Here is a 14,617-nt window from a genome sequence, read left to right on the forward strand (position 1 = left end):
TTTAGCGATAGGTCAGCTGTAGTGAATGTTTCCACTGTTATTCCCCGTACCCTCCGCTTCCTGTCTTGTCCGTTCGTTTGTTATTTCAGTGGCATGTGATACTCGGCACGGACACATTATGCAAGTTAATTTTAGCTTGGAGTTTGCAGCCAACAGTGTGGTTCCAGATGTGCTCCAGCCACAATATGTGAAGTGCTTTATAGGTGCTGAAAAAGCGAAATCCTGCGGGGTTCAATTCTAAACTGAGGCAGACAATTTTTTGTACAAATAAACGTTAAAACTATATTACTAAATGAAATAAACAGAAAGAAGCAAATCATTTCCAGTTAAGATGTTTCTCTCTGGTTTTGCAATTAGATTTACAATTGATGCACCCATTCCCAATCTTGCTTTGGATTCAGATCCGCCCTGCAGAGGACCCTATTGTTTAGTCTTTTTAATGGTAGGGAAACTGGAGCAATCTGAGGAAACAGTTACAGCCACTGGTAGAACATGCAGACTCTTCACCGAAAAGACTCACCTGGTCCAGGAGTTGAACCTGCGACCTCCTCGCTGAGAAAAACAAAGTTTACTCTTAGACAGGAGGACATTGAATTACAGAATCAGATTACACAGTTGATTAATTGAGAAGGGAAATGCCTCAGTTGCTACTGGTCCTGTAAACATTAACCTCTTAACCCTCTCCTGAACCAAGGACATTTTCTGTTTGGAGTTACACAAATCAAGTGTACTTCAAACTTCAAAATAACAAGGATGAAACCATTACAAAAATGTGTTAAAAATTAAAAAAAAGTGACAAAAACGTGACAGAAACACGTCAGACGAGCAACAAAAAAAGGGATTGAAAAGCCACAAAAGAGCAGCAAATAAACGACAAAAACGCTCCAGAAAATTTGACAAAAAAGTTAGGATCACTTTTGTAGGCCTTAGCTTTCATCTGAGGCGTTACGATGTTGCTCTCCAGAAGCTTTTAGATTTGGGTAAAGCCAAACTGGAGAAAATGTGCTCGGTTCAGGCGGGGGTGAAGAGGTTTAAACACATTACAAAAACACAATCATCAACAATAAAAGCAACAATAAAGTGCTTCTAATGTGGTGTGGTCTCAGAGAGAGGAGTTGTACAATACCTTTGTGTTGTTTTTTTCCCATGTGAATTGATTGGTAATTGCAAAGACCATTGACCATACATAACTTAAAGCCACACTGCTTAACTTGGTGGTTTCTACTGTTGACTGCAATACAAAACATGCTCCGAATGACCAGCTAGACACAGAAAGTGAAATTGTTTGTAGTTGGTAGTCAAAGAATGGATTTGGATAAGGATGGGTGCTGTTGCATTTTGTTTAAGATACTGGTACCTAAAGCCACACCGCGTAGAATTTTACCCAATAAATAAAATTAAAATACAAGCATTTATTTTATGACAGATATTTTCATCATTGAAAAATACCTCATAAATGTACAAACAAACCTTTTATGAGGCTCATCCCTCCTAAGATATGTAAACTTTACTGGGAGTGGGTACGTCTCCAGCTCGTCTCCATGGAGATGTGACGAAAGGCAGTAGAATATGGGATTTAAACAGGTTAGTTTCTCATCCAAATCCATTCTTTTATTACACGCTGCAGTAACAGCATTTTCTGTATCATTAGGAGCATGTTTTGTTTTGCCGCGATAGTATAGTCCAAAATGTTACGCAGTGTACCTTTAAACAATACATGGTTTATAATACAGATACCTTAGCGATACTTTTTTCAGTACCTAGACTAAAATATATGTAATCTCGAACCAGAAAACAAACCAATAATGTAAAAAAATTGTAAATTGTATCATTTATTATTATATTTGGCTGCCTTTAAGTGAACATCGCCATGGAGACAAGCTGGAGACGTCCCACTAAATGCTCTAACCAAACCTCAGCAATATGTGCACCTCAAATTGGCATGTTTTCAGACTGTGCGATGTTACATGAACGCAACACATTGACCAACATGTTGCCTGCATTCTTTAGACTGAAAGAAACGACTGAACTGTAAAGCCTTTCTGGGGATTTGAGAAGCCTCGCAGGACCCTTAACCTCTCAAGAAAAAATAAAACCACAGCTGTCAAACAGTTTTCCATTTTATTGTGACCTTGAAACCCCAAAGCAAAACTGCAATTTGACAAAACCCTTTTCTTTCGCTGCCTATTACGCTGCAGTTGATGTACGCTCCGCAGTGACACCCTGAATTGTCCGTCTCTGTTCAGCATGCAGAAGATGTGTTCAAGTGCCATATGGTTTGTGTAAAAAAAATATTATTTCCAGTATGCTTTTGATCCTTTTGCGATGCGTCTGCTGTCTGTCTCACTTATATTGAGCGCATCTGTTTTCACTCTCAATAACGCTGTATGGCACGTCTATAAAGAGCAGTGTTTGATTCAGTCACTTATGGCTGTGCAATTTATCGCTTTTGATCAAAATTGTTATCTCAACTTTGGTTTAGTCTCAATTTCTGTCATGGGGCTTTTTAATTGTCAGGGCTTTACTCAATTCTGTGGCAGTGGCAGCATCTAGTTTGGAGTTTGGAGGAGCACAGTGGCAGATTTCTGTGTGTCATAATGATATGTCGATATGTGGAAATCATTAATTTTGCGTAATTTTAGTAAAATAAAGGGAGTGAAATATTGAGATTGATCAATAAGAGGATTTCCGCCAATCCCCTACTGTCACCCCCCACTGTGTTCACCCATATAAGGTCAATTTATGCCCCGTGTAAGAGATATAAATGAGTGTATAATGAAACAAAAGACACAAAAGCCCCATAAAGTGATTGCTGAAACTGTGTGACGTGTGCTGTTTCTTCAAGTGATACTCAAGGTCATTCGCAATTTTAGACTCTTATTTCTTTTAGGCCCAGTTTAGTCTTGATTTAATCTTGATCTAAGCCTTGGAAGGTTAAGACACAGGCACCACCCACAATGCCTGCTGTGTAATACTTAGAAATTGCTTATAATGTATAGCCTATGTGGCAGTGTGAAGTTTTATATCAATGTCAGAAAATTAAAGCAGTACAAAGTAACTTTTTTGCCTTAATAAATCCTTTCCGTTGTCCCTCTGGGGGTAATACAAGTGTTGATGGGATGATTGGGGGGTCTTTCATCTCCCCCTGGTGTCTCTGTCCAGAAAGCCATAATTGCAACTTCACTGCCCCCGGGTCGGAGCCACTAATACACACTAATGGAATCACGAAGAAGAAGCAAAGGAGCTAGAACAGGCTAACGGGCAAAGCTAACTGTGGGCTAGAACCACTTAAACAGTATTTACAGCCAAGTTTGAGTGAAAAAATGATCTCCATTGTGTAATATGATGTTCAATGTCCCTCTGTCCCTTTGTCTTTTCTATTATCGTATTTATCGTACTCTCACGGACAATTAATGCGTAAAAAAATGCAACATACTACGACACCTGCATTGCCGCTTATGGCCTCTAGGGGCATGAGTTCCTGAGGACTGTTTTAAGTGCCTTTATCAGATAGTAAAGTAAATCTTTTATTTTCAGAGGTTTATTTCTCACGCTCTTCCTCTCTGTTTTTCTCTCGTTCTGATATTTTGTTGTACATTGGTATCTCTGCACTGTATTTGAATAAACCATTTAGTGGGTCAGGCACAGCCACCGAATGCCCTTTCATTCAGGCGTACAGCCGTTGTCCCTGATCCTACCGGAGCGCATTCTCTGCTCATTGGCACGATGGTTCCCCTTTGTGTTGTTTTTGTGTGCGTTGCCGTGGCGACGCGTCAAAGCACTATACGGAGTAAAACGGCGTGGCATCTCGTGTTTTCCAGCAGACTGAGTGATGATGAAGAGCCTGGGTCAAACCATGACAACCGCAAGTCCACCTCGGCTCAAGTGCACTAATTTAGGACGTTTGGTCTCAGGAAAAGGAGAATTCCCCCTGTGAGCACCTATTCTTCTCATTTTACATGCTTGATTCGGCGGAATAAACTGCAGTGCGTGTTACTAAATTACCTCAAGGACATAAACAATTCTGCAGGAATCTCTATGGAACCTGCCACAAGTGATGACTGTATTAGGAGTCATCCATTTTTATTTTCCAACGAGCAAAGTGAATTGTGTTTCATCCAGTGGATTTGACGATTAAATTATATGTTATATTCAGCCTATTTTGGGCAGTTTTGTTTCTGCCTAAATCATGCAAATCATTTGTGTGTTACCCATCTTTAAATTCCTTCCTTAAAGGCCCTATACCTCATTTTATGATTACAAACAATGAAAGAGTAATAATAAATTCAGTTGTCAGCTGTGGTCCAAACTCATTCTTTCCTAACACATTAAAGCAGAACTTGTAGCATGTTGCGTTTTTTTTTTCTTCATTAATTTTCCGTGAGAGTAAATGCTACGCTGACAGAAAAGACAAAAGGATATTTTATATTGTGCCACAACCCAATTACACAATGGAGATCATTTTTCTGACTGAAACTTGGCTGTAAACACTGCTAAAGTGGAGCTTGCCCGCAGTTAGCTTTGTTTGTTAGCCTGTTAGCTTCTGCTTCGTGATTCCATTAGTGTGTATTGGGGTCTCCGGCTCGGTGCAGGGAAAGTTGCAAGTGTGGTTTTCTGCCCAGAGACACCAGGGGGAGATGAAAGACCCCCCAATCATCCCATTAACCCATGTATTATCCTCAGAGGTACAAGTTACTCAGTTCTTCTTTAAAGGGGGGGTATTATGCAAAAATGACTTTTTCAAGCTTTACATCATGTTATTAAGTCATTCCCTCATTAAAACCATGCCTGAAGTGTTGCCTGGGCACATTCACGTATTTTCGAGTAATCTGTAGAAACTCTGATGGCAGCCATTTTAGGGATAAAACGCCTGATTCCTTCAGGAAACGCCCTCGACCTCCAGGATACGCCTCCGACCTTTCGTCACCAGCAGAGTAACCAACCACTGCTCCTCAGCAGAACCCCCTCCCCGCAGTGTCTAGCCCTAAGATGTAAACAGAGTCATCATGGAGGATTAGCTTCATGTGTTGTGAACCGGAGTTACAGCAGACTTTTACAAAGACACATCAGTGTTTCTGTTACCGAAACACCCAGGATTAAAACCGGTGACAAGAACACTTATTTCAGTGTCTGGTTCTGCGCTGGGCCTTGATGATGCACAGAGCCTCCGGAGAAAGCTAATGCTAAGCTAAACCTCGAGTCATCACGTGAAAACGAGAAATATGCACAAATAAAGTCAATAAAACCACCACACACATAAAGAACCGTTTAACAGTGATCACACACGGAGCCTGGCTTGTTGATTTGGAAGTTTATTGCTCACATTTCATCTACAATGGGTCATAGCCGTGTGGCTTTCTCCCGGAGCTAACAAGCTAGCCGCGACAAGCTAACGGGAAAATTCACTTAATACAAGCAGCATATTATGCATTGAAAACGTCACTAAAACAGGCAACTGCTTGAAGCAGCCTTTATGGTGATAACACACGGAGCCTGGCTTGTTGATTTCGTAGTTTACTGCTCACATTTCATCTACAGTGAGTCGTGGCCGAGTGGTTTTCTCCCGGAGCTAAGGCACTATTAGCCGCGACAGGCTAACAACCTTCACCTTCACAACATTCATTGAAAACAGGCAGCATACTGTGCACAGATAACGTCAATAAAGCAGCAACTACTCGAAGCAGCCTTTACGATGATCACACAATGAGCCTGGCTTTACACATTTATGGTTTATTGCAGACTTTTCATCAACAATGAGCTGTAGTCGATTATAACAAGCTAACGGGTAACCTCGAAAAACCATTGTCCACCTGCGGAGATAATGTCCGTCTTTTGAATCGTATGGGCTCCTGCAGATCCTGGTGTCGTCCATGGGGGTATAGTTAGAGATCCATAGGGCATGGCAGATGCAAAGAGAGAGCCTCCAAACAGCAGTTATTTTTCAGGCAAGAGCCCCTTCCAAGCGTCCGGTGTGGAAGGTTCGTCTCCAAATAATATCCGGTGTGGCCATTGTTCACAAAGTGATAAACAGTAGCTCCTTTCCAACAATAAAAATTAAAATGCACCGATCGTAGTTTCAATACTTGAGACAACGAGCGCAGTGTTGTTGTGATGCCACAGACAGCGTGTGGAGGGGGCGTGTCGGAAAGGGTCAGAGGTTCTTAAAGAGACAGAGGCCTATTTCAAGTCATCCGCTACCGCCATTTTGAAAGAGCAATTTTATACAAGGCAGTTATTCTAATTTACTGCATTGACAGACCAACAGAAGGTTTCGTCATCATTGTAGTGTGCTATAGACTGGTGCTATGTGGCTGAAAAAAGCATAATACCCCCTCTTTAACATAGGCATGTTTCGCAACTTGTAGGGTCACTTTCCAGGATCACCGTCACAGAAATGCTGGAAAGCTAGCCTTTAAGTTCATGCAGTTGATACAAATGCTTTATAATTGGATGCACCGTGTTGTTCTACAATCATCTGAGTTTGCAATGTACAGAAGAAATTGTGTTCCACTATAAGAAAAAAAAAAAGATCAGTCATAGGGCCTTACACTAATAAAACCTCTCCCATCCTCTTTAGCTTCTAAAAGTAAAAGCTCTGAGACATTAAAAGTGAGGAGCTGGCACATGATGATGTAAAACACACCGATTCTAATAGACGTTTTAAACTATATTTGCCTCGGTGAGATTTTTAATGAGATGCACATTGTGAGTCAACCTGCTTTGACCACACGCTTTCAGCAGCACAGTGCAACTTGTTTAAGTGTTTCCATATAAGGCTTTCTGCCTGGGCTGTGACATGTCAGTGTGTTCAGCACTCACCACAAGAGGCTTCCTGTGACTCCTGAGTGACCAGAGTCTCCTCCTCACTGCAGTTTCCTTAATGTGCCCACTGAGCTCCTCTCCATCTCGCATAAGAGAACCACATTAAGGTTTCTTTTCGTATTTTACCGTGTAGAAAATGAATTAGGTGTCTATAATAGTAATGATACATAATGGTGAAGGTAGAATGATAATAATGTGGAAAATAGTGAAAATAGTGAGTTTTGTCAGGTTTTAGCACATTTTCACTCCTTTTTTGTAAAGTTTTAGCTACATTCCGGTTTTTAGTGTATTGCAACTGCGATTAAGCCACACAAATGTGACCAAAACATGTAAAAAAAGCAGCAAAAATGTGGTCAAAACACAGCCAATAAAGACGATAACATGACGATTATAACAAGGAAGCTGCTTAGATTAGTTTTGAAGGTCTTAGCTTTCAAATGAGGTGTTACACAATAATGCTCTAGAGGAGAAATTGCACTCTGCTAAGGCGGGGATTAAGAGGTTAACCTCAGTTTGGCTTCACCCAAATCTAAAAGTTTACAGCCTATAGGCCAGGGTAATGCCTCATTTAAAGCTAAGACCTGCAAAACTGTTCCAAACGGATCTTTTTCCTAGTATTGGTGCCGTGTTGTCATCACTTTTTCACGTCCTTTTTCCATCTAATTTTTGTCACCCTGTTGACACTTTTTTCAAGACGCTTCTAGATTCAGGTAAAGCCCAACTGGACAAAATGTGCTCGGTTAAGGCGGGGGTTTAGAGGTTAACAAACTGAGCATTTTTATAAGATAAGACAAGCCTTTATTGATCTCACAATGGAGAAATTCACCACATTTTATGCACCACAAAAGGTTCAAAACAAAATGACCAGTTCTTTGCATCTTTCGGAGTGGTTGAATCCACATAGAGACTTAGTTTCAGTTGGTTTCTGTCCACCCTTTGGCACAACTGTTCAAGAAGAGTTATGTTTGCAGTGGTGCATGCCTGGGATTCTTACTGTAACATCTATTTGTCTGGAGTCTGTGCGTGAAAGACAGTCTGACTGCAGGGCACTGTGGCAGCTTGATTCTTCCAAATGTGAAAAGTCTTGGTATTCTCTCCATAACAATCTTAGAAGTTGCATTTTTCATCACTGAAGCTGAGCTGAGTATCTCGTTCTGTAAAACGTCTTTGTACAATCACAAAAGGGAATTTACTGCCGCTCCGCTACTTTTTTATTGATCCCCCGCCTCAGTTCACGGTAAATGACTCATGAATGAATGCGTGTAAGTGTGAATCAGACCTGAGTGTGTACGAGTCACTGAGTGCTGAGAACACACTTGCCTGCATGCACTCTGTCCTGTCTGAACTGGACCCTTTGCCCCCTCCATACGTTTCCTAGACATTGGTATGCACACATCAGCATTGGGAACTTCCCGCTCCTGATTTACTTGATAATGACACAAGGAACGCCTGGCTCCGGTCAAATGTGACGCTGTTTTCACTACAGTCACTTCCTCATTCTTCAGCTGCACTTTCTGTGGAATTTTCTCTTTCTGGGCGCACAATGGAGCAGTGTTTATTTACCAGCGTGCGGTTGCTTTTTGTGACGAGGGATTTTAAGGCTTACTGATAATCAATAATATGCAATTGAATTATATTGAGATACAATAGAAATGCTCTTAAGCGGTAAATTACAGTTCAGTTTTATTGGGCCTACTGCTGCCTCATTTTGTAAAGGGTTGAAATCGGACTAAAGTAAAAACAAGGACTTATTCACTATACTAAGGCATAACAAGTGCTATTTTTTAACATCTGGTCTTAACATCTGGTCAGCATGTTTGCATACATTTTTACCTATTTCTTTTTTGCTATTGAGGAATATTTATTAGGGGATTGTGATGCTTTGAAAATAGAATATTATACATTAACCGAGAGAGCCAGTTATCCACATTTACCTTTAAAATTATGATTTTGGTGGATTAGGAAACTCTGCACTGCACTCAGATTTGATCTAACCAACAAGTATGACAGAGTACACCCCGTCCTGTCCTGAAGCATAGCGTTGCAGTTTTGGAGCCAGGGTGAGTGTTGAGAGAAGTTTACAGATATCAGTCATGCCACAGCAGGTCAAAGTCATCGCTCTGTCGAAGTCTATGACGTTATACTGTACTGTTATGGCTCCTGGGAATAATGGACACATACAAAACTGTTAGGCAATAATACATTTACTACTGCATGCCAGGACTTATGATATTTTACAATCTGTTCCAATGAGCAAAAATATATAAGCATTTTGTTTTTTTCATCAAATTGTATAAAAACACAATGAAGGGGAAAAGAAGATTAAAATTGAGATAAATGAGGGAAATCATGTCTAAAACTGAGCTAATTTTTTAAGGAACAGGCCACTTTTTTTCTACACTGAGATATGTTCTTACCTGAGCTTAGCATTTAGCCTCTCCTCCTCTCCTCTATGAGGCCAAACGGGGGTGGGGTTAGAAGCGACCAAGCTCTGCTACGTTTTCCCTATTTATATACGATTACATGAGTAGTTACACGATCCAAGTCTAGTTACACAAAATGTTGATTTTCAAAGCGGATAAAAGGGGAACTATATTGTGAGGCGTAATAACACCTGGAGTACTTCGACGCACAGTAATATTGTTGATGTACTCCAGGTGATATTATGCCTCACAATGTAGTTCCCCTTTTTATCCGCTTATAAAATCAACATGTTTAATTTTGTGTTACTATACTTGGATCGTGTAACGTTTCACATAACTGTTTTTAAAAAGGGAAAACGTGGAAGAGCTTCGTAGCTTCACCCCATTTTGGGGCCATACCTTTGCTGGGAGAGGCTAAATTCTAACAACATTTGTGCCGTGACTGAGCGCACGCACAGAGACCAGACAGGTACGAATCAATTCGTCTAAACTCGGGTAAGAACATCTCAGTATGGAAAAACTGTGGCCTGTTCCTTTAAGTGAAAGCATGTTCTAATGAAGTATTTAAGGATGTTGTGTTAATGCACAGTATCTGTGGACATTGTTTAAAACTTGAATAAAACAAAATGAAAACATGTCATTGTTTTACTAATAGTAGAGCTGTGTTTAAACTCCCCCTACCACTAAAAACATGTACAATAGGCCTGGATGAATGATGTGTGTGCATGAATGGTGTACAGTCGTGGTTTCAGTCTACCCCAGCTGCACATACGTAACTTCCCACTTTGGTGTGTGGAGTGAAAATGCAAGTCTTGTGTCATGTGAAAGGCGCTATATAAATAAGCTTCCATTCCAGGTTTTCATGCCTGGTACGTCAAGATACAAAACTACAGCACAAACATATTTACAAATGTTTAGGAACCAGCACTATAATCTGGGTTTGTGCACCAAGGAGGAAAAACAACAAAACAAAACAAATGGATATCAGCAAATATTTATTGAGCTCATCATCTGAGAGAGCTGTAGCTTTAATACACTTCATTTAATAAAACCTGTAGTTAGTCTTTTGAGTCCTGGTTATGAACATTTTCTTAGTTTTCTTATGATTAACCCTAGACACTTGGATTGAATGCGGTTATGCAGGTCAGGAAGTGAAAAGCAAAGCGCAAACATAGGCGTTTCAGTGAAAGGTGAAACCACATGACGAACCGTATCATAAATGTTTGTTGAAGTTGTTATTCTTCTGTGGGCAGATGACCGACGGAGGGAAGGCAGCCAAAGCAAAGATGTGTGTTGGAGACCTCATCGTGTCAATAAACGGCATTTCCACCGAGGGCATGAACCACCTGGAGGCTCAGAACAAGATTAAAGCCTGCACAGACCAGCTCAGCCTCAGCCTCCAGAGGTAACACTTGTAATACACTTCCCAATGCATCATTAAGGCCACTTGACTTCAACTAATCATTTAGTGAACCAAACTTTGATTCCACAAGCTAAAAACAAAAGGGAAGTATACGAGATCTGTTTCAACGACTGGGTGTGTCTTAACCTCAGGATTGGAAACTGTTAAAACCACAGAGAAGTTCACTCTCACCTCTCAGAGCAACATCCCTCTCCACATAATCACATGTTCATCATTCAATCTCCGTGCTGTTTCACTGAGTCAGCTGCACTAGATTATTCAATTTCATGTCGGGATCATCTTTGTTTTGTAATGCAATATTCCGCTCAAATGCCAAGCGGTAAACGAGTGTCAGTGGAAACAAACGGAGGTGCTGTTTTGTTGGTGTGAAACGTGTTGACAGAAATGCTGCTAGTCGCTCTGTCATTCCGTCACCACATCAAAGGGTAAAGCGGCCTCCGGGGCTCTAATCGTGGGAAAATTGTCCCATAATAAACCCCGTCCCACAGCTGTATATCATCTGGAGTGTGCAATGAAACACCAAACATGCACAACTCACACCCAGACTGTCAATGACAAGGAAAGGGTATAAACAAAAAGCTGCCTGTTGCATGGTTCATTTAGGTTTGTTTGCTTTTTTGGAAGATGTGTGTTTTCCCGTCATGTGCCTTTCATTTCTTTTTGAGATGATTTTTGAGATGAGGGATGAAGAGGTGAATATATTTGCGAATGTTTTTACTCTCTTAATCTGCAATAAGAGTTTTGGCTTCAGCTACATTGTGACCTTTACCGATATTATTCTTGGTCATTTACACAAGAAAATGCTGCAGCTGTGAGTGAACATTGGGTTTTGTGTTGCTCAGAATATATAGGCCTGAATGAACAACTGCTTTAGCGACAGGTCTGCTGTGTCTTCTCTGTGTGCTTGTTAAAGTACGTGCCCCACTGGGTTTATAAGGGGTAAGAATCAGCATAATAAGGGTAATTGTGTTGTTTCTGTGGTAGATCCAAGGTTTTATTTACTTAACACCTTTCCTTTTTCACCACCAACAGAGCAAGGAGTCATGTAAGCGACGACACCTTCTCTTGTTTATACATTGAAATTTCAGAGGTTTGAGGCACTTAATTCATGTATTTTGTAATTGAAAACAATATACCTAAGTGAAAAGCAACAAAGATTTAATCTGCTTAAATAATTATTAATAAACCAGGTTCAAGTGTATTTGACTGCTGCTTGTTTTAAAGCATTCTCAACATTGGCCACCTCCTGGCAAACAAAACAAACAAACAACAACTTTTTTGCATTTGTTTAGGGCCATGAACACTCACAATGAATAAAAGCAAGGTATGTGTAATTTGAATTGTATTTATTCATTTATTTGAATGGGACAGCATGTATTGAAAAGCAGGAGCTGTAAATACACTTGGATTTAGCTCAAGGCTAGTTTCCTTCCATAGCCCCATGGGATAGGGGCAGCAACTCGTAAGCCAACAGGCGGCCCGCGGGCCACTTCCGCAAGATGATTCAATCCGGCTCACGACATAAATTCCTGAGCATATATGTCAAAAAAAGCCCATTCCTGTGTGGATTTATGATTTTTTAAAGAAATTACCGGAAAGCTCACTCCAGCCACTAGGGAGCCGCATAAAATAAAGAAAGGAAAGAATTCCACACATGTCCACCAGAGGGCACTGACATAATAAGAGATCAGGATATAAACAACACATTATAGCCACATAGTAAATGGTCAGTCTGCCCCAGGGCGGCTGTGGCTGAACTAGTGTGTGTGGAGTGAAAGAATAATGAGCACAGTGTTGCAGAAACTTGTGACACAGGCTCAGTGCTTCATTTGTAAATTAGTAGTTTCAGGAACACTTTTGGTCTGAAGTGATGGATTCTGGGAACAGGCCGTTAAACACCATTATATCAGATCAAATCTTTGCCGGATCCTCCTAAATATTTCCCGAATCCTTTACCCTGAAAAAGTGAAAGGTGGGGGAATGCGTTCACCCAAACGGGGGATCAAATTAAGCGCCGCACAGGCTTGTAAAGTGCAAAATGAGTGTGAGCCGTATCCTGCCAGGCTCATTAGTCATTTATTGAAAAAAAGTTTCCTCAATAACATTTTCCCAATCACAACATATTTTACTGGCGCTTTTGCTCATGGACCCCGGCAATACACTTCCGATATATTTTGCCCCCCTGTCAAATTTACTTGGAGACCCCTGGCCTCGATAATTCTTCATAATTTGCAAAACATATCTACAGATTTAAAGAACAGTTTTAAAGGAGTCAAAATGATCCAGTAAAGGATTCGTTTTAACAGAGTTGGTGATGTTTCTCCAGGTGCAGACATGGTTCACAACCAGCTTACAGATAATTTAGTCCAATTTAGTCCAATTAGTCCAATTATCTATATTATATTTCAACATCAGACCCTTTTTAAGCCCTGGTTTAGTCCTGGATTAGGCTTGATCTAGGTCTGGCATTACTTGAACGGTTAAAAAGGGTGAAAACACTGGTTTAAACGATGGATAGAGCATTTACCCCCAAACCACGCTATTAGCTCAAGCTCCATTACCCGCTGTATCTTTACTTTCGGAGTTAGTTGAATCCATTTTTACTCGAAGTGCTTATGACATAAGGTTACAATTCTGGAAAAGTACTCCATGTTCCCTGCTCGAGGAAATCTGTTTTCCAACAGTCTGGTTACTCGAGTAGCGGAGGGAAGTGGTCTTAGGAAAGTATGCTAATTGATGTTTATTTATTGTCACTGAAGCTGCTGTTACAGTCACAGTGATGAACATTGCTAAGGTCGAGGCGGTCTCCACATAGCTCTCAAAACCCTGTAATGCACATCGACACAGATGACAGCGCGTCTCGATACGTTGACAAGAGCTTTTATCTTTGACGCCGCGGTGCAGTATGTAAATCCATAGGAGACGCTTTTACTCATATAGCCTCAGTTTGCCCTTTTAGACTTGATCGCGAACCCCTGCTCTGTTGTTAAAAGTTCAGGGTGTTTGACAGATGTTTAAATAAGAGGGTCACTTTGTAGGGTCCAGCGCAAGTTCAAGCCAGTGTGTGGTCGTTCTTAGTGATAGCCAGTGAGCACCTATAAAGCTTTGGTTACAAAGGGGTGAAGTGGAGGACAAGCTTACCCCCGCTGAATGCTAAGTGCTGCCGGGCCAGATGTGATGTGGTGGTCAGAGGGAGACGGAAAGGGACCCTAACTTTTCGTCTGGACATGCGTTCAAATGATCCATAAAGTTGTGGCTTATCTAACTGTGGTTGGAATAGACCAGGATTAGACCACTGGGAAAAATTCTTCCTACTCAAGATACGTCCACTGACCTGCTCTTTTATTATCCTGACGGCAAACTAATGCACATTTTAACCTGCCTTTAGTATATGGTGGAAAGATTACTGTGTACTTTGGAAAGTTAGTGCAATGTGAAGAAACATGTATCTATTCCGTCCTCCCAAAGCTCTGCTAACCTCTGTGGACCAGTTCAAAGGATCAAAGTTTTATTGTGTGATCTTATAGTCACATTGTGTTCAGGAAGTACCCAATATACTCATGCCTGTATTATTATGTCGATGTCTGATGGTGAAAATGTGTCTATAGAAGCTGGCTTCCTGTGTCACAGAAAAATGAATGGAATTTTACCACAAACCTTTCTTAATAATGTTCAAGTCAAGAACATAAATAAATTGGATTCCCGTAAGCCTTAAAATAAACATCACAAAGGGAGAGCTTGGTCTACGTTTCCACTCTGACACCAAAACCAAGATGCCAAGGAGAAAACCAGCCACATATTACGACATTGACCACTGCGTGAACAAACCCACATTTTCACCTGTGGATATTCCCTTGAAACAAACAAAACACCCTGTACATCCGACAATGACTGAACTTTGCTTCGACCTGTCATGATAATTACTATATTGACTTATCGTTCAATAAAC

General features: G+C 40.8%; 1 protein-coding gene across 1 annotated transcript in view; it reads left to right on the forward strand.

The window, feature by feature from the left end:
* Positions 1-14,617, forward strand: part of pdlim5b (PDZ and LIM domain 5b) — a 39,179-nt gene that overhangs the window by 10,956 nt on the left and 13,606 nt on the right. The window contains exon 2 of the mRNA XM_079581139.1: positions 10,499-10,650. Within this exon, the coding sequence (XP_079437265.1) occupies positions 10,499-10,650 (152 nt within the window). The remainder of the gene's footprint in view (positions 1-10,498; positions 10,651-14,617) is intronic.

The sequence above is a fragment of the Gobius niger genome (assembly GCF_951799975.1).
Source record: "Gobius niger genome assembly, chromosome: 2".
NCBI lineage: Eukaryota > Metazoa > Chordata > Actinopteri > Gobiiformes > Gobiidae > Gobius > Gobius niger.